General features: G+C 38.5%; 2 protein-coding genes and 2 long non-coding RNA genes across 21 annotated transcripts in view; 2 read left to right on the top strand and 2 right to left on the bottom strand.

The window, feature by feature from the left end:
• LOC144075641 (contactin-4-like) overlaps positions 1-8,647 on the top strand; it is a 109,550-nt gene extending 100,903 nt beyond the window's left edge. For all 7 annotated transcript variants that reach the window (XM_077602923.1, XM_077602927.1, XM_077602928.1 and 4 more), the window contains 9 exons: positions 114-272; positions 776-925; positions 2,344-2,414; positions 3,149-3,383; positions 3,585-3,700; positions 4,500-4,686; positions 4,809-4,921; positions 4,995-5,163; positions 6,852-8,647. In XM_077602923.1, the coding sequence (XP_077459049.1) occupies positions 114-272; positions 776-925; positions 2,344-2,414; positions 3,149-3,383; positions 3,585-3,700; positions 4,500-4,686; positions 4,809-4,921; positions 4,995-5,163; positions 6,852-6,943 (1,292 nt within the window). In that variant the 3' untranslated portion in view covers positions 6,944-8,647. The remainder of the gene's footprint in view (positions 1-113; positions 273-775; positions 926-2,343; positions 2,415-3,148; positions 3,384-3,584; positions 3,701-4,499; positions 4,687-4,808; positions 4,922-4,994; positions 5,164-6,851) is intronic.
• Positions 8,648-9,017: 370 nt separating this feature from the next.
• Positions 9,018-10,900, top strand: LOC144075645 (uncharacterized). 2 transcript variants are annotated; one of them, XR_013300594.1, is made up of 5 exons: positions 9,018-9,600; positions 9,941-10,032; positions 10,395-10,478; positions 10,608-10,654; positions 10,795-10,900. It is a non-coding gene; the product is annotated as an uncharacterized LOC144075645 (long non-coding RNA). The 2 variants fall into 2 exon arrangements; XR_013300595.1 differs by having other exon boundaries at positions 10,395-10,482; positions 10,570-10,654.
• Positions 10,901-10,944: 44 nt separating this feature from the next.
• On the bottom strand, positions 10,945-14,937 carry LOC144075644 (uncharacterized). Of its 4 annotated transcripts, XR_013300593.1 has the most exons (5): positions 14,681-14,930; positions 14,397-14,487; positions 11,309-11,664; positions 11,184-11,247; positions 10,948-11,053 (listed from the first exon to the last, which is right to left on the bottom strand). It is a non-coding gene; the product is annotated as an uncharacterized LOC144075644 (long non-coding RNA). The 4 variants fall into 4 exon arrangements; XR_013300591.1 differs by having other exon boundaries at positions 10,945-11,053; positions 11,184-11,664; positions 14,681-14,937; XR_013300592.1 differs by having other exon boundaries at positions 10,961-11,247; positions 14,681-14,895.
• Positions 14,938-15,455: 518 nt separating this feature from the next.
• LOC144075640 (uncharacterized) overlaps positions 15,456-19,416 on the bottom strand; it is a 31,171-nt gene continuing 27,210 nt past the window's right edge. For 7 of the 8 annotated variants that reach the window (XM_077602912.1, XM_077602917.1, XM_077602916.1 and 4 more), the window contains 3 exons: positions 18,559-18,654; positions 18,398-18,478; positions 17,890-18,082 (listed from right to left, as the gene is read on the bottom strand). In XM_077602912.1, coding sequence (XP_077459038.1) covers positions 17,957-18,082; positions 18,398-18,478; positions 18,559-18,654 — 303 coding nt within the window. In that variant the 3' untranslated portion in view covers positions 17,890-17,956. The other variant, XM_077602915.1, reaches the window with a different exon arrangement.

Below are 19,416 nucleotides of genomic sequence, written 5' to 3'. Positions count from 1 at the left end.
AAGTGACTATGTCTCGTCATCATTTTTCTTTCTCTCTCCTGCTGATTTAAATTACCCACTCGTCCATTCCATCTTTTCTTTCCTTGCTCTCGCCTGGTTGTGCCATCTCGCAGGTCCCCCAGGGTCCCCTACCAGCATCCAAGTAGAAGAAATCACAGATACCACAGTGACTCTATCCTGGAGGCCTGGTACTGATAATCACAGTCCAATTACCGCATACACCATCCAAGCCAGGACACCATTTTCCCTCGGGTGGCAGGCTGTCTCCACAGGTAAGCTCTCGCCAACCAGCCGTGGCCTATTCCAATCTGACAGAGGGGGGCTGCTCTTTATTCTGCCTCTCTACTGAGAATGTGGGAGATGTAATTTTTACCCCATGTCCAAATGGGGCTCCATTGTAGCGTGACCGTTGGCCGCCATTTTATCAGACTCCTGGGAATTCTGAAACATGAGTCCCATCCTCATGATAAAGCCGGAGCAGAAAGTGTCACATGATGCTAAAGGATACCGCTGATGGATAGTTTTCCACCTCATAACCTCTTGAGTGGCATTCAGAGAACACATGCTTGGCTGGTATAACGCAGTGTATACTATGCTTTTTACTCTCCTCCATTGATTTTCAATGAATTTAAGAAAATTCCATCCCCCAAATCTTTTCACTGGTTTCCTATTTGTGCAATTTGACCTGTCAGCACACAACACAGTTTGAAGCTGATGTGCTCATACTTTTACACAAACTGTAATAAAACTGAAGGGAGCATTTGTTTTATTGCAGTTCCCAAAGTCGTAGGAGGCCACCGTCTGACAGCCACTGTAATTGACCTGAGCCCATGGGTGGACTATGAGTTTCGAGTCCTTGCAAGCAACACAATTGGGACGGGCGAGCCCAGCAATCCATCCAAACAAGCCAAGACAAAAGGGACTTGTATGTAAAACACTATATTTTCTGTTTATTTCCCCTCCCTCAAAGGATGCCAATAGTTTTGGTTTCAAATATTGTTAGAAGTCTCATTTATTGTATTGTATTGGATATAACATTGATACTAAACTTTAAAATGCAGACCAAAAATGGGTCAATGCTTAACCTCCTATGACCTGGCGTCCACATGTGGACATCCCATTTTTGGTTGTAAAGACTACAATGTTAAATTTTGGACTACAAGGGCCTGGCGTCCACTTATGACACATGTGTCAAAGTGGCGGCCCGGGGGCCAAATCTGGCCCGCTGCATCATTTTGTGTGGCCCGAGAAAGTAAATCATGAGTGCCGACTTTCTGTTTTAGGATCAAATTAAAATGAAGAGTATAGATGTATATTAAATTTCCTGATTTTCCCCCTTTTAAATCAATACGTAATTGTAATATTTTAATATTTTTTTTCTGTTTTTAGTTCAAAAATCATTTTGTAAAATCTAAAAATATATGCAAAAAAAGCTAAAATAAACATTGTTTTAGATCTATAAAAAAATGAATATTCAGAGCTTTTAATCTAGTTATTTTAATCCATTTATAAAAAAAATCTAAATATTATATCTAAAACGGTCCGGCCCACGTGAAACCAAGTTGACGTTAAAGCGGCCCGCGAACCAAACCGAATCTTACACCCTTGACTTATGATATGGACATCATTTTTATCAGAAACTACGTCATGTAAAAAGTAATTCCTTGTTTTTACGCTCATCAGTTCCCAATTAGACTAAATATCAAAGAGAAAATAAAAAGTTTGGGTCTTAGGAGGTTAAGTAACTAGAAAAGCTACTTTTGCAATTTACCACATTACCACTATGCACATAGCATTTAAACAGTGTTATTTACTTTCGTGACGAACAGTTTCATAGTAAATATTTTAGGAATGGACCAAATTCATTTCTAAAATGTATTCATTCGTTTTCATGTCAGAGTCGTTGGGTGCTGGAGCCTATCCCAGCTGACTTTTGGCGAATGAAGAATACACCCTAGACTGGTCGCCAGTCAGTTTTAGAGCACACATAGTGACAGACTACTATATCACAATCACACCGCCACCGAGAGGAAATCAATCCCACGCTGCCCGCACCGATGTCTTGCGAAAGAACCACTGCAGCACTGGGTGGCCACTTCTAATATTTATTGGAAGGAAAAAATGTAAACAAATTAAAAGTCAATTACTCTCCAGAACAGATTGTGAGTTTTACGGATCAGCTGTAAACATCACATTTCATGCAGCTGCATCATCATAAAGAAATGTCTTACTTAATAAGCTCTTTTTTTGTGAAAAATGGGCACTTTGAGCATGGTTCCGTGTCAGTTTTCAGCATCACGTGTAGTCAGCAAGGCTAAGCTGATTGCTCTTTTCCCCACACAGCTCCCAAGGTCACACCAGCTAGTGTGAGTGGCGGTGGTGGGAGTCGTTCAGAATTAGTGATCACATGGGAGGTAAGCAAGAATGCCACGGTCCTGTCACACACACTGCAGGCTTCACCAGATGTAATATCTGTGATTTACAGCGTAAAGCACTTGGTGTCAAGGTAAAGGGATAAAATTGTTTCATGGTTTTGAAAGGTTAATTAAATAAATTCTCAAAAGATAGCCAAAAAGAATCTTTTGAACTTGTTTTCCAAATTATATCTGGTCCCTCCGTATTAAATCAAGGCACCTTTAGATCCTGTAAAAAAAAAATCACACTGTGTAAAGTAATAAGGCCTTGCTGTGAAACCCCTCAAAGTCATTGCTAATGTTTCATTATGCAAAAAAATGTAATCTGCTTAACCAAAAAGCTTCTATTCTGACACACTGCCTTGAAATCGAGTTCTGACATTTCAGCACCAAAGCGAGTAATACGCTTATCCTTCTATTTATCAAACCAAAACTAAATGAAAAGAAAATGATGCATTCAAACAGTCAGTGCTTACATTATTTCATTTGTCTTTATTAGTATTATATTTATAACATATCAGCATCAAATATTGAAAAGACTGAGGACTTATAATACCTTACTTACCAAAAATGCACCCGTATCAAAGAACATGACATGGTTTAAATGACTGTATTAAAAATAGGCGTTTTGTTCAAAACTATTCCATACATTGCTAATTAATTTGGTCTTGTGTGTTACCTCATTGGTTACTTCCTGTTTAAAATCTTAATGTGTGTGTGTGGTTTTGTCATAGCCTGTACCAGAGGAGCTGCAAAACGGACCAGGCTTTGGCTACGTTGTGGCTTTTCGACCCCATGGTGCCACAGGTTGGATGCAAGCTGCTGTACCCTCCGCGGAGACCTCCAGATATGTCTTCAAAAATGAAAGCATCCAGCCATTTTCACCCTTTCACGTCAAGGTCGGCGTGTACAACAATGAGGGAGAAGGTCCATTTGGACCCGTCACCACAATTTATTCCGCAGAGGAAGGTGAGAATTATGCCTTACGCTGCCTCGGCGGTAAAATAGTCAAAGTATCAGATTGAAGGAGTGGCTCTGGTTCAGAGGAAATGCATGTTTCAGATCTTTTAATAAAAAAAGGATGTACTAACGGCAACACTTTTTAATGTTTCCCGTTGAGTGGCCATCAAAACTGAGTGCTACCTCTTAAGTCTTTTTCATCAACTTCAGAACCTGGCCGAGCACCCACGAGGGTACGTGCCAAGAGCCTCTCAGCGTCCCAGATTGAAGTTTCATGGAAAGCTGTTCCCTGGGGTGCCAGTAAGAGAAGAGTGCTGGGCTATGAGGTAAACAGCATGATTTCCCGTTTATGGTTTCTTCCATGTCTACTTTCAACGCTTTTTTTGGACTGAATGCGTGTACAGCAGGGCAGAGTTGAAACTTGATCTCTTTTATTATTGATGAATAACTTAGGCTGATGCGCAACACCTTAGGCAAAGGAGATCATAGCTAGCTGCATGCATAATAAACCAATCTAGACTTTAGGCGTTCAATTGTTTTTTTTGTTCTTGTTGCTTCTCAAGTGTTTTAACCTGTGCTGATGAATGCACTTATTCAAAGCTTCAAAGAAAAAAAAAACATTTATAATTTTGCATCCTTCATACAGCTTTGGCCATTCTCATTTGTATTCATTTGAAATGTAATATGTGAACAAAGGGGCTACTTTTTTCCCTGAGCGCAGAAAGGCTGAAATCTAAATTGTTGACCACTAAAAGTCAACAGAGGAAGAGGGTTTGTGCAAACCATCCTTGCAAGGGAAGTCAAATTATATTTGGGATGTGAAGCGTGCCTGCTGTTTCTGCCCTGACAACCGTGGTGACAAATAAAACCTATTATCAGTGTATGTTGGCAGGGGATTGTTGAATATTTTTGCTCCTTTATGTGCTGCAGCCTTTTTGTTTTTCACATCACTCTGTTTAAACTGTCATACTTGTCCAAATGATGTGATTCACATTCAGCCAAGATGTAACACACTGCATATTTTGTTCACTTGATCTGGTCTATTGACTGACGGGATGTAGAAAAGTCCTTTGAAAGGGAGTTTGCGTTTGAGTCTATCCGTTGTTCTGCCCTGGTGATTTTCAGCTGAGATACTGGAGTCGACGGGAAAAGGAAGACACAGCCAATGTGCAAAGGACTGTGGGAAATCTGACATCAACTATTATTCACGGTGTAAAAGGCAGCACCATGTACTACATTTCAGTGAGGGCATACAATACTGGAGGAGCTGGTCCTCCCAGCACCACGGTCAACATTACCACCAAAAAACCACGTACGTAGCAAGTCTACTTAGTTTAATTGCTATGTGCTTTTAACAATTTTAGATTTTTTTTTTAAATGAATGTGGTGCTTATGTTTGTGTGTGTATATGTGTGTGTGTCCTCTCTCTTTTAGCACCAAGCCAGCCTCCCGGTAAAGTGATGTGGAACACATCAAACTCCAAGATCATATTAAACTGGGAGCAGGTTAAAGCTCTGGAGAATGAGTCAGAGGTCACAGGCTATAAAGTAAGCCTGCGGCTACTTCTTCTCCTCATCTTCAGGTCATCTATGTAACCGGGCTTCGTTAAACTGTCTTAAGGTGCTGTACAAAAAGAAGCAACACAGAAATCCCAATGTCATGGAGACAAACACGACCTCAGTGGAACTCTCCCTGCCAACGGATGAGGATTACATCATTCAGATAAAACCATTTGGCGAGGGAGGGGAAGGCAGCAGTAGTCGGCAGATCACCATCCCAAGGATACCAGGTCGGTTGAGAGCTACATGGTGCCCCCTCCCTGTACTGTGCTGCATAATCTGCTCCCCTGCTGACTACCGGAACAGAGGAGATTAGTAATCATCATCAGGGGGAGCAGAGAGAGCAGGAAAATATAGTGCTACATGAGACTTTGGTTTCATTTAAGCACCTTGAGGGGAAAAAAAAGATTGTATTCCAAAATACGGTGCAAACTCAAAGTCAAAGGCATTCTTTTATAGGAGACAGGTTGGCCTTTCATTTGACTGTTACCCAAGGGGAAAAATTAATAAAAATAGACAACTGTGTTGGCCAGTTTTAAGACAGTGTATAAATGTATATATAATCATACAGGGTTGAGGTCAGAGAATAGAGTTGGTTGCATCAATTCCTTTATGTGATACATTATATTTTTAATATTTACTTTTTTGACTATATGTATGTATATGTATATATGAATGTGTATATGTATATATACACGTATATATACATATATATACACACACACACACATACACATACACACATACACATACACATACACATACACACACACACACACGTACACGTACACACACACATACATACATACACACACACACACATACACATACACATACACATACACATACACATACACATACACATACACATACACATACACATACACATACACATACACATACACATACACATACACATACACATACACATACACATACACATACACATACACATACACATACACATACACATACACATACACATACACATACACACACACATACATACATACACACACACACACATACACATACACATACACATACACATACACATACACATACACATACACATACACACACATACACACACATACACATACACATACACATACACATACACATACACATACACATACACATACACATACACATACACATACACATACACATACACATACACATACACATACACATACACATACACATACACATACACATACACATACACATACACATACACATACACATACACATACACATACACATACACATACACATACACATACACATACACATACACATACACATACACATACACATACACATACACATACACATACACATACACATACACATACACATACACATACACATACACATACACATACACATACACATACACATACACATACACATACACATACACATACACATACACATACACATACACATACACATACACATACACATACACATACACATACACATACACATACACACACACACATACACACACACACATACACACATACACACACACACATACACACATACACACATACACATACACACACACACACACACATATACATACACATACACACACACACATATACATACACACACACACATATACATACACACACACATATACATACACACACACACATATACATATACACACATATGTATATATATATATATATATATATATATAGTACAAACTTGATTCCTTAGGATAACAAATCTGTAAACTAACAACAACTTAACAATTAAACAATTAAAAGAAAAACATCAACAAAAATATATTTATTCATGTTTAGTCCTTCAATTGAAAGGTAATTCTGATCAAAACTTAAGATCGTCGAGATGTTTCTTTCCAATTTCAGTCTTTTACTCCCGCCTTTCTTTTCAGGTCCCAATGCCGTGGGCTCGGCATCCAAGGTCTCCACTCTATCAGCCCTCAGTACAATAGCTCTGTCTTTCACAGCTCGGACATCTTTATGACAAACGGCTCCCAGCAGTCCTTGCATCTGAAGTGGAGACAGTCTACATGGACACAGACCTCTTTGGTGTAACTAGACCCATTCATTTTGTTTTCGAGGCTAAAGGAATACACCACTGAAAATAAAAACACAATACACATCATGAAAGTTGTCCCCAGCGACACCTTGGCTACAAGAGGAACATGTACAGATGTCATGACTATGTTGTTACCAAAGCAGCTTTCATATGAAGAGGAAAAAAAAGGTTGTGTATGCATCTTTTTCTATGACAGTCCTAGCTTTACATTTTAGTTGTTGTTTTTATTATTATTATTGTTGCAATCTAAACATATTGAGGTGACAGCAGTATGCCAGATCCAAATTTTCCACCAGGTGGTTAAGAAGAGAAAGGAACCAGTTAATTTTCAACTCTGCATATATTTCTCGCCCACTTAAGTTCATTTCATTAACCTTTTCTATCCTTTTCTCAATGAAATGACTTTCATCTCTTTCATATCTCCCTGTCCATAAACAACACATTCCAATGCTTTACCTAGTCGGTAAAGTGTGTCATAAAAAAATCATATTTTGAGAAGAATTACTTTAAAATATTAACATACTTTTGCATTAATCAATGCAAGTTACCTACAAGATGACAGTTACTCAAATTGTAGATCACAACACCTTTGAAATTCACCTGTACGGCAAAATGGGTTGCCAAGAACGAATTTTAGTCTGTCGTATTTGGTAACTGACCACCTCTTCAAGTCAAAAGACATCCTTGAAATCATCTTCGTGACCGCTGGCACCAGCAGCAGCATGCTGTCTCCTCCAGGATCCTCTCCTTCACTGGTGTTTGGATCTTTGTGGCTGTCCCATGCTCCTCTTTCTTTGGGTTAGCCCTGTGTGTTTGAATAGCAATTATTTGCCTTCTGTGTGCCTCATCATATCTTCAAAATCCTCAGGTCCTACAAGAGCCTTAACTTATCGTAATGTATATTGAGGACGGTAGAATGATAGAAATCTGATGTGGCTGCGGTGACGTTTACATGCTGCTGCATTGACAGACCCCAGATGTTCCAGGGGCGAGGACTAAGGCTGGGCGGGGTTCAAAAGCGGTTTTGTTCTGTTGAGTGATTTTGGCAATATGGCGCCCCGTGCATTTTTATAGTTGTGTGTTCTGAAGACAATGCTAAATGACAATGCTGCTAATTGTTCCTTTTCCCCGCTCATAGTCTCTTGACGCCATGTGGATCGGCTGCATAGAGGTGCTATGCAGCCATTAATGTAGCTCGTAGGGAAGTGTAACTGTAGGCACCTGGCAGAGTCATGCTTCAGTGAAGATGTAATATACTACTGTTTTGTACACGTCAAATCATTTGTATAAAATCTTTCTAAAAAAGACGAACTTCTCGATTTTTACGTCTAATTCTGTTTCATGCTGTTGCTAACTGTTGCTCAGCATGACTGTGCATACCTAATCCTCTCGTTCCTGACAAAGCGAGTGACCGGCTTCAGGAATATGCAGCATTCATATGGTCCGTGCACGGTAGAGGTTTGTGTATATTGTACGTGTACCCTGACATCGGAAAAATCATTAGCTCCATGTCCATCCTATTGCCTAAATCAGCCTCTCAGACGTGTCCTGACTGCTCAACAATGAGGGCTTCGTCTCTTGCTTTGTTGTTTATATTGTGTTAATAAAGAATATTGATTTATATAACAACACCAGGCTCCGTTGGTCATTTGATCAATAAGTATAGATCCAATTTATTATTGTATAGTAAGGCTTTTATCTGTTAAAAAAGATTCCAGGGCGTTGTCTTATTAAAGAAAAACAGACTATTTTTATTTTTTATTTGTAAAAAAAAAAAGGTAGATGATCTGTTGAAAAAACGACCATGTATTGTAAAATAGCCTAAGTATACATGACTATGGATACTTAGGCTATTTTTTGCATTAAAAAAAAGCAAAGTAAGGCTTTTATTTGTTAAAAATGACAATGTATAGCAGGGGTGGGCAAACTATTCAACAAAGGGCCGCAGTGGGTGGGGTTTTTCATTCATTGTAGCATACATATACTGTTTTATAGCATCAAGACCACAAAAATCACAACTATCTTCAAAACATGGACATTGAGTTGGGAGGACAAACCACTTCGTGGAGCAAGCCACCATCGTTCCTACATTAAATATGGCTGGACAATATGGGCGTGGTTACGACTATAGGCGAACTAGCTGTGAAAATTAAGCACATGCGCAGTGTCTCGTTCTTTTGAACAGTGTTTTCCATGCTGTCGGACGACTAGCACGACGAGGTAAGCCGCAGAGCAATTACTCGCCTAAGTGCATTTTTATCACGCTACCGGTAGAATTTTTAGGAATTAATTGAACCCAAAACCCCAAGAAATCTGTTACTTTAATGCTAGGTTGAACACACCGTCGACAATTTAAGTTTGGGGTCCTTTTCCTCACCGGCTGTGTGTTGCATGTGGCTAGTTAGCATTAGCGTCACGCCGATGCTTCCCATTTGACTTAAAACGTGTGTTGTCCGTTTTCTCTCCATTATTGAGTCTTGTATTGTGTCTTTAATTTAATCAAACAAGCCGATTCATCAACGGACAGTTTGCTGGATAAAGGCTCACTCAAAAATGACATCGAGGCACGACTTTAGTTCATGGTGTGTTGTGTGTCTTGATAGTTTTCACTGCGTGTGCTAAACACCCGTTTCCAATTTGTAATTGTTCTGTTTCCACCCAAAAATCCTTTATACCAAAATTGTTGACAACTTTGTCCTGGCTGTTAACGTCACTATGTTTAATCGCCTTGTCTGGAAATGGGAAAATATCACGGAGCACTCAAACTTATTTTCATTCTTTATCTTGATTGTTTATTAAATTTCTTGTCAGATTCCTCTTGCTTGTAATAATTAATTGGCAACTCCCAAATAGCTTGGTTGAATCAAGATTTCTCTGTTTAGAATCTATATATGATAACTGTAGCTTTTTTGTTGTTGCAAGTGTTCTCTCTTCAGAATCACCAGGCATCTCTTCCTGCATGCCCAGAACTCATCACACCCTTGAGTTTACAGGAGAAGAAACCCCAGATCAAGGTAAAACTAGTTTTAAAAAAAAAAAAACACCTAAGCCTATCTGTTGAATCTCCAGTCTCTAAATATTATACTATATGCATACAGTAGGTCTTAACAGCTCCCATCAGCTGTCAGGCTCTTTAAAAAAAATGGTTGAGTGTTAAGACCTACCGTATGCATGTACATTTATGTATATATGTGCTAAGCAACATGCTTATTTATTTATATATTTATTCATTAACTTGCTTATTACCTATCTATTTATGTCTAAAATGCCTTTCCTATTCCTGCATCCTCACCCTCTTGCTACTGTGACAACAAAATTTCCTGAATACGGGATGAGTAAAGTTATCCAATCCAATTATAACGTTTGCACCCATCAGGTCCATGTCCTGACTCTGGCGCATCTCCAGGGTTGCCTGCTTGAAGATGTGGAGTCTCTAAATTCTGCACTTTGGAGAATTCTGGCAGGTTTTTCAATTTTTTAATGTAGAATATCCAAATACTCATTCAAATTAAATACAATCATAGCACTATGTGATATTTGATCTATTTTAGGCAATGTATCACCCAAAATAAATTGCCTCCTTATATAGGTAAAGGCCACCACGCTCTGGCAAAGTGAGGCACCAGAACCGTTAAGGTAAGGATATTAGAAACTTTTAATAGATTTTGGCGCAGCAATTTCTTTGGGTATAATTCTGTCTCTTTTTATATATCTATTTAATTCAAAGTGTAAAAAATATTTGCATATATATAACATATCTTGTCTAATGTCTGCAGGTGGAGAAAAGACTGGTCACACCAATCAACACTTTCATATGATGCCAACTTCTAAGTGTGCAAGAGTTATAATGTTGTCCTGTTAATAAAAGGTTTTAACTTGTGATCATTCTTGCATTTCTTTGCTAGGTAAATGTGAAGAATAAGACATGCATTTTTTTCAAAAACATTTATTTTTCCACACAAAAAAGTGGTGATTGAGAAAGGTTCACATCCAGTGATAAATTGGTGAAAAGTCCTCTTCCCCTTGGGTGGAATTCTGGGGGGGAAAGCCAAGGTACAATAGATTAAGTCCAACATTAGAATAATTACAGACTGGGAATTACTCAAGTAAAAAAATTACAGCTAGCAAGTTAAGTTTTTTCTATCAACATTAAAAGGATACCTACCAGGAAAGCCCTTCTTTCCATAACACCACTCAGGTGCCATCTCACCTTTTCTCAGTCGGCATGCCTTCATTCCAATGCAAAAGGTAAACATTAAATAGGAAAAGAAATGGATATATTAGACATACCCATTTGAAGCTCCGTGGCAGAGAGACTCAAACATGATTTGAGTCCCTATAACAGGGACCTCCAACTCCAGTCCTCAAGGTCCCATTACCAGTCTATTTTCCATGTCTTCCAACACCAAAATCAAATGATCAAGGTCCTGGACAGCTTGCTGACAAGTTGATCATTTGATTCAGATGTGGAAAACATACTGGACAGGGGCCCTTACAGGCCGGAGTTGAAGACCCCTGCTCTATAATGACAAATAGTAGTGAGGGGGCGTTGGTGTCAAAGACTGCCATCCTCCAATGTCCACGTATACCAGCATTTCACTGTGTCAACCTTTCTTTAGCATTGATTTGGTAAACTTGGGTGAATCCTGAAGGGAAGCAAGATACAAAATGAGTATTAGTACAGACGCTCCCCTACTTACGAACGCAATTGGTTCCGAGCGATTGTTCATAAGTTGAATTTATTTGTAAGTTGATTCAGTGCTATAAGTGCCGTAAGTTGAATGTTCGTAAGTAGGGGAGCGTCTGTATATAGTAAGGCTTTTTTCTTTGAAAAATCGACATAGTATAGTAAGGCTGAGAAAGTCGGAGAATAAATCTGACTTCTGATTCTTCTCCTAGTTATTGCTGTGGTCCAGTGGCAAAAATATTGGTTCAGAACTTGAGGTGGGAATCAGGAGTGAGTTCAATTCCACTCTTTGCAATTCTCAAATTGTTTATTGAGGTAATGAAAAGGATAGATATAACTTCCAATCACATCATTTCAGAAGTCACTGTGGTCCAGTGGCAAAGACAATGGGTCAGAACTTCAGGTGGGCTCAAGTTCAAATCAGGAGTGAGTTCAATTCCACTCTTTGCAATTCTCAAATTGTTTATTGAAGTAATGAAAAGGATAGATATAACTTCCAATCACATCATTTCAGAAGTCACTGTGGTCCAGTGGCAAAGACAATGGGTCAGAACTTCAGGTGGACTCAAGTTCAAATCAGGAATGAGTTCAATTCCACTCTTTGCAATTCTCAAATTGTTTATTGAGGTAATGAAAAGGATAGATATAAGTTCCAATCACATCATTTCACAAGTCACTGTGGTCCAGTGGCAAAGACAATGGGTCAGAACTTCAGGTGGACTCAAGTTCAAATCAGGAGTGAGTTCAATTCCACTCTTTGCAATTCTCAAATTGTTTATTGAGGTAATGAAAAGGATAGATATAACTTCCAATCACATCATTTCAGAAGTCACTGTGGTCCAGTGGCAAAGACAATGGGTCAGAACTTCAGGTGGACTCAAGTTCAAATCAGGAGTGAGTTCAATTCCACTCTTTGCAATTCTCAAATTGTTTGTTTAGGTAATGAAAAGGATAAATATAACTTCCAATCATGTATAGGCGGGCCGCCTCGTGGTGTAGTGGGTAAGTCACCTGCCTGCGACGTGGGTGTCGAGGGTTCACGTCCCGGTGTCGCCAGTCAACGACTGTATGGCGTCGGCAGTCGGCCGCAGGCCGACTGTCGAACGCCACCAGGAACCCCCCCTCCCAACTGTCTTCCGGTCAGCCGAAGGCTGACCGGAAATATTGTTTTGCTGAAAAAAATGACTAAGTCTTTATTTGAATGAAAAAAGGATTACCCATTTACTGAACTACTAGTGTAGTGATTAGTCAAACGAGAGCGGGATTCGAACCCCATTTCCCACATGGCAGTCAAATCCACTAACTCTGTCTGACCCATTGTCTTTGCCACTGGACCACAGTGACTTCTGAAATGAGATGATTGTAAGTTATATTTATCATTTTCATCACCCCAATAAACAATTTGAGATTTGCAAAGAGTGGACTCGAACTCACTCCAGATTTGAACTTGTGTCCAACTTCAATTTCAACCCATTGTTCTTGCCACTGGACCACAGTGTCTTCTGAAATGATGTGATTGGAAGTTATATTTATCCTTTTCATTACCTCAATAAACAATTTGAGAATTGCAAAGAGTGGAATCAAACTCACTTCTGATTTGAACTTGAGTCCACCTGAAGTTCTGACCCATTGTCTTTGCCACTGCACCACAGTAAAGTTGGAAGTTGTATTTATCCTTTTCATTACCTCAATAAACAATGAGAATTGCAACGAGCGGAATTGAACTCACTCCTGATTCCCGCCTCATGTTCTGACCCAATGATTTTGCCAGTGGACCACAGCAACAACTAGAAGGTGAAGAATCAGAAGTCAGATTTATTCTCCGACTCTCCTAGCCTTACTTGCTATGTCATTTTTTAAAGAAAAAAAGCCTTACTATACTACGTCGTTTAAAAAAAAAAAAAGAAGCCTTACTATACAATATCGTTTTTTATGAAAAAAAGGCTTCCTCTACTATGTCGTTTTTCAAGAAAAAAAGCCATGCTATACTATGTTGTTTTTTAAAGGAAAAAAGCCATACTATACTATGTCGTTTTTTAGGGGGGAAAGCCATACTATACCATGTCGTTTTTTAGGGAAAAAGCCTTCCTCTACTATGTCGTTTTTCAAGAAAAAAAGCCATGCTATACTATGTCGTTTTTTTAGGAAAAAAAGCCTTACTATACTATGTCGTTTTTTTAGGAAAAAAAGCCTTACTATACTATGTCGTTTTTTAAGAAAAAAAGCCTTACTATACATGGTCATTTTTTAAGAAAAAAGCCTTACTATACATGGTCTTTTTTGTAAATAAAAAGCCTTACTATACTATGTCGTTTTTAAAGACAAAAAAAGCCTTACTATACTGTGTCGTTTTTAAAGAAAATAAGCCTTACTATACTATGTCAGTTTAATTAACATTTAAGTAGGGTTCAGTAGGTTCAACAAGGTTCAGAACCACTGGTATATATTCTATAAGTGTACTGTAATGTGTACTTATTTCTTACACCTCCACTGATGGCACTTATGTGGGTGCAAGTGATCCACACAGGTGCTTGCTATTAAAAATCAATGCCAGATCAGTTAGTGTGTTTTGATTCAAAATTTGAATGCATCATAATGAAAAACGAGCTAATTGAGAAAAGCATTGAACGCTGACATTTAATTACATGGAGAGAGAAAATAGAAACTAGTATTTTTAAAAAAACGACTCACTTTGTTGTCAAACAGCTCGATAGGTCATCGACAAGCTGGTCGTTTTGGCCACATTCTTGATGTTTCCCAGCACTCTGTGCTCGTTGAGCAACTGAAACACACAATGGAATGATTTATTTTTAAACATAAAAAGCTAGAGGTAACGCAATGTAGCCAATTTGTTTGCAAACATTTTTCTGTCTGCATCCACGTGGGGCTACATCACGCCAACGAAGCATGCTCGCGTCCAAAAAGCACTCTTAAAATAAAAACTGGGGCTTCGAAATCCCCAAATGACAACGTACCAAATGCGCAGCATTGTCCTGTAGGAGGTTTATCAGGTCATTCTTCGGTAAATGGTCAATTCTGAGCTGCTGTGCAGTCCACTGCCGTACGGGCTCCTGGCTCATCCGCCATGATGGCGGAAGCGAATTGAACGCTGACCTCGGCCACGCCTATTACAACTAAAAACACAAACATACATTGTTTTCATAATAACGTGTATTAGACTAATACACGTTATTATGAAAACAATGTAGTGTTTTGTGTCTATTTTTTGTGCATTTTACATGTACGCCTTCAGTATTGCTACGTCTGAATCAATCCAACGCTCAATAACTATTTTATGCAATGCTCGTTTTTCTACAGACAGTTATTAGGTTTCTTAATATGCACTAGGAGGCGCTGTGAGCACAGTATGTGTATATATAGTGTTTGAATCTGAATCTTAGTAGGATTATTCTCTATTGAACCACAAGATGGCAATGCAATCCCACACAAACATAAATCAGTACTACTGAAGTATATACTATTCTCTTTACTGCAAGCAGGGATGCTTTTTTTTAGACAAGTACATGTAGCTGTCAATTTTTCAAAGGCACAATCACAGTCACAGTCACCCTGGCACCCATCTCTCTCAAACACACAAAACAGAGACGCACTTTTAACTTTGCTGACCCATTTATTTTGCATGTATGTTTTTCATTTTGAACCGAAAGAAAAAACAGCACGTACACACCACCATGCACTTGAGAAATGTATTACAAAATAATTGATAAATTGATGTTGACACCATCTTGATGCTTTTCACTGGGCAATGTTTATTTCCTTAATCAGTGCTAATTAATAATAATAATTAATTAATGTTTCTATTTCACCTGTACCAGACACATCTTGCTAAGTACATACTATACAGTTCCCTTTTTTTCTTCAATATGTACAGTGTATATTGTCACATTCCTTCCATACCATTTGCACTTTTGAACTACTTTTAAGTAGCTTTGTATTTGCCTATGATCACCAGCACCTGTAAATTGGGCCTCTTGTTCCTGTCAGAACAACTCAAAATATAAGGCACCCATTAATGTGACATTCCGTACAAGTGCTCTTTTGTCTATCCATTTAAACATAAAAGTCTCCTCTTTGACCACCGGGAAAATTTCCACCTACTGTATATCAAACATGACCGTTAATGGGATTTTACTCTGAAATATGAATGCTTATAAATAATTTACTAATGTGAATTTACCTCAGAAGAGCACGTGTAGCCTCTCAGCGTCACATTAGTTGCGTGTTTAGTATTAAAACAAATACAATATCTTGCTCATGACTTAGGACAGGTTGTGGAGGTTGCAAAGGATGACAAATGACCATAGCAGGGGTCTGTTTGGATGATCTCTGACTGTGTGCTATAGCTTGCTTGCGTAGCTTCAGTACGCATGACAGTTCACAGTTTTTTTTCCTTTAGAAGAAAGAAAAGTGGCTGCTTATTGCAAATTTCACAAGCGCTGCTAGTCAAGCAGTGTACTGCTTCACTCATCAGTAGCAAGATTAATATTGACAGCAACACAGCTATAACGGCTCAGGCTCTGCCAGTAAGATTCAGGTGGATGAGAGTACATAATGCATAGTATAGTATCAAAGGTCATCCCAGATATATGCTATTTAACACTTTTTAAACTGGGGGGCCTACGCCACTAAACCCAAACTGCTATAAATACAACTCTGAACTCACCGACTAGAATTTTAAGGATACAAAGCAAGAAGAAAAACCCTGTAAAACAGTTGACTTTGAAGCTTACAGAAATTGACAAAAATATGCTGGAATGCGTCGATGCAAACATATCAAGTGCTAACTATGCAAAATTGTTGGAAAAATTCAAACATTTCCTAAACCATTTATTTATTTACAGGGTAAATGTAAAAGGGGTTTATGGAGTTACTATATTTGTCAGATATTTAAAATAACTCAAACATTTCTTTTCTCTACCACAAAAATGACCAGGCACCAGGTGTCTTTGTCTCTGATTTAAAATAATGTATCTCCATCTCAACATTGTATCACAGCAAGCTATCGTTTAATTAGGGGTGGGCAGAATTTTTTTTAATCTACCCTTTATGACATAATTCCAATCAGGATAATATGACAGTTTCAATTAAGCTAAGTAACCATTTATAGGTGGATTTCTGGCTCAGCATCCAACAATCTCGACATTTCTGCTTGTTTACAACCAATGCCAAAGAATTAAAAAAAAAAACACATGTATACGGATTGGATTCGATCATGTAAACTAAGAGAAAGTGTTTCGTTTTTAAATAAAACATTCAAAAAGAAAAAACATTAGCATCAACATTTCTAAATTGCCTTAAAAAATTCCACAACTAAAACAGACCATTTAAAAGAAAGTATTAAATATCATAGCAAAAATGGAAACAAGTAACAATTGTTGTCATACAATGGTTGCAAAGCAGAGTCACTTTTTAATGTATCTTTTAAGTCTACAAACTTTCTATCGATTGGCACCAAGACCCCCAACACCTTGCTCTGTACACATTAATTTTCTCAAAAAGAAAAGTATTTCTCTTTAACACGAGAACATCTTTATATATGTAATGTTGTTGTTTTAACTGCCTTCACTGCTTCCGCATTTTAATCATGCAAGATATAATAACAATCTGAAAATGTACATATTTACTTACTGCATCTTGCAAGCATTGGGCATAAATTTGATTCTCGATAGATAAAGATGTAAAAAGGTAGTAAGACAGCTGAAGGCGAATAATAACAAGGTGGAACCTGCACCACCAGGATAGCTATTCTTCCTTCCAATTTTTTTTGTTAAATACTGTTTACTTATACGTCATGATAATGATACAAGGAAGACTTGAAATTTACAAGGAAGTCATTTTGAAATCAAGAATAATGTGGCAGGGTGGTGCGCACTAAAACAGAAATACAAGAGAAAAATCAGAAAAAGTAAACAATGATTCATAATGTTTTCAAAAGAAATCCATCTAAAACCTCTGATTCCTCCTGACTAATTAAGGGGTGGACTGCCTGTGACAGGAAGAGAGTCACAGTAGGCTGTCTCAAAAGACGGGCGGTGATCTACTGCTTTGTGGAACACGTTCAAGTGTACACCTGACCAGACTTGATAGTCCTCGTAGCAGGTTTGCGAGCGGCTCCTCTCATGCCTTCAGCCTCAAGAGCCATCAACAACAATCACGACTGTAACCAGAGAACATTCCCTAACGTTTGTCTGACAGTAACCTGTGATGGGTAGAGTAAACGGTTGGATGGTTTATTTTTCCTCTACCTTCTGCTGTAGATCCTCAGTGGGAGACTCAGTTTCCCTTATAACCACTGCTTTTGTCACAAGCATGTCGGGGTGCTGCTGCTTGGCCTCTTGGATCGCCATAGCAAGGGCCTGAGGAAAGCCCATATCAAATTTATATCATCATACCTGTCAACCTCTGCCGATAACTGCCCTTATAAATGATTATGATTCCCCTTACAAACCCCCCAAAAACCTTACAAACACCGTACGACTCGTACGGTGTTTGTAAGGTTTTTGGGGGGTTTGTAAGGGGAATCATAATCATTTATAAGGGCAGTTATCGGCAGAGGTTGACAGGTATGTATCATATATGAATATCTATTTAATCCAATTTTTTTTTAAATCGAATCAAATAAGAAATTCTAAAATCAGCTGACATTAAACTCTACAACTACTCTTTCTCACCTGATGCTGATCGACATCATCATCTCCTGTAATAATAATCCTTTTCTCGATTCTGGTCTCCGAGTACCCTCCTTTGACAGTCTTCATTATGAAATATATATAAATATAGGTTTGATTAAGCTAAGTAAGGTGAGTGAAATCGTCAAATAAGGGCTTTTTACCTTGGTTACTTGCGTCGTGGTTGCAGTAGTGACACTTTCTGCAGTGATGTTCAATGGGGACACAATAGACTCTCGATCTTTAGTGCAGGCTTTTACCTATAGAATATATTGTATATTATAGAAAAAGACTGAAGCGACTCTGCGAGCTGACACTCAACTTCACGAATACAGTACAGTGGTACCTCGAGATACGAGCTTAATTCGTTCCAGGACTGAGCTCGTATGTTGATATTCTCGTAACTCGAACGAACGTTTCCCATTGAAATGAACTAAAAACAAATTCATTCGTTCCAACCCTCTGAAAAAACACCAATAACAGGATATTGGATTGGAGTGAGACTCCAGCGGGTGAGACTTTTTAAATGAAGACAAATTTAAATGAACTTGGATTACGATGCAGTCACACTCAAAAATAAATTTAATCTAACCTTACACTAAACTTAATTCTAATTTTGTTTTACATTTTCATATGAAAGGAAATCTGCTTGCCCCGCCTCCACCCTGACTTTCACAATCGATGGGCTGTTTGCTTTTGTATTCCCTTCAACATATTCCAAAAATGATGCACACAAATGTCCTCACAATAAGATAACGCACGACCACTTGCCAACGAGAAGTAATATATACTCCTCGTACTAGCGATCGCTACACCATTCGCTCTGAGTGACGGGGAAAAAAAACACCGAAAAAAATGCAACGCTCTGCCCAGTGCTCGTAGATACAGTTATACACGAAAGAGATGCGGCAAAAAAGACAGTGCACTAAAATCATAAACAGCCTCTCATGTCTTGGCCACCTGGCTTTCTCATATCTCGAAATTTGTCTCGTATCTCGAGATAATTATTTGCTCGAAATTTT

This window comes from Stigmatopora argus, chromosome 6 (assembly GCF_051989625.1).
Source record: "Stigmatopora argus isolate UIUO_Sarg chromosome 6, RoL_Sarg_1.0, whole genome shotgun sequence".
Lineage (NCBI taxonomy): Eukaryota > Metazoa > Chordata > Actinopteri > Syngnathiformes > Syngnathidae > Stigmatopora > Stigmatopora argus.
This window is presented reverse-complemented; position numbering and strand designations above follow the sequence as displayed.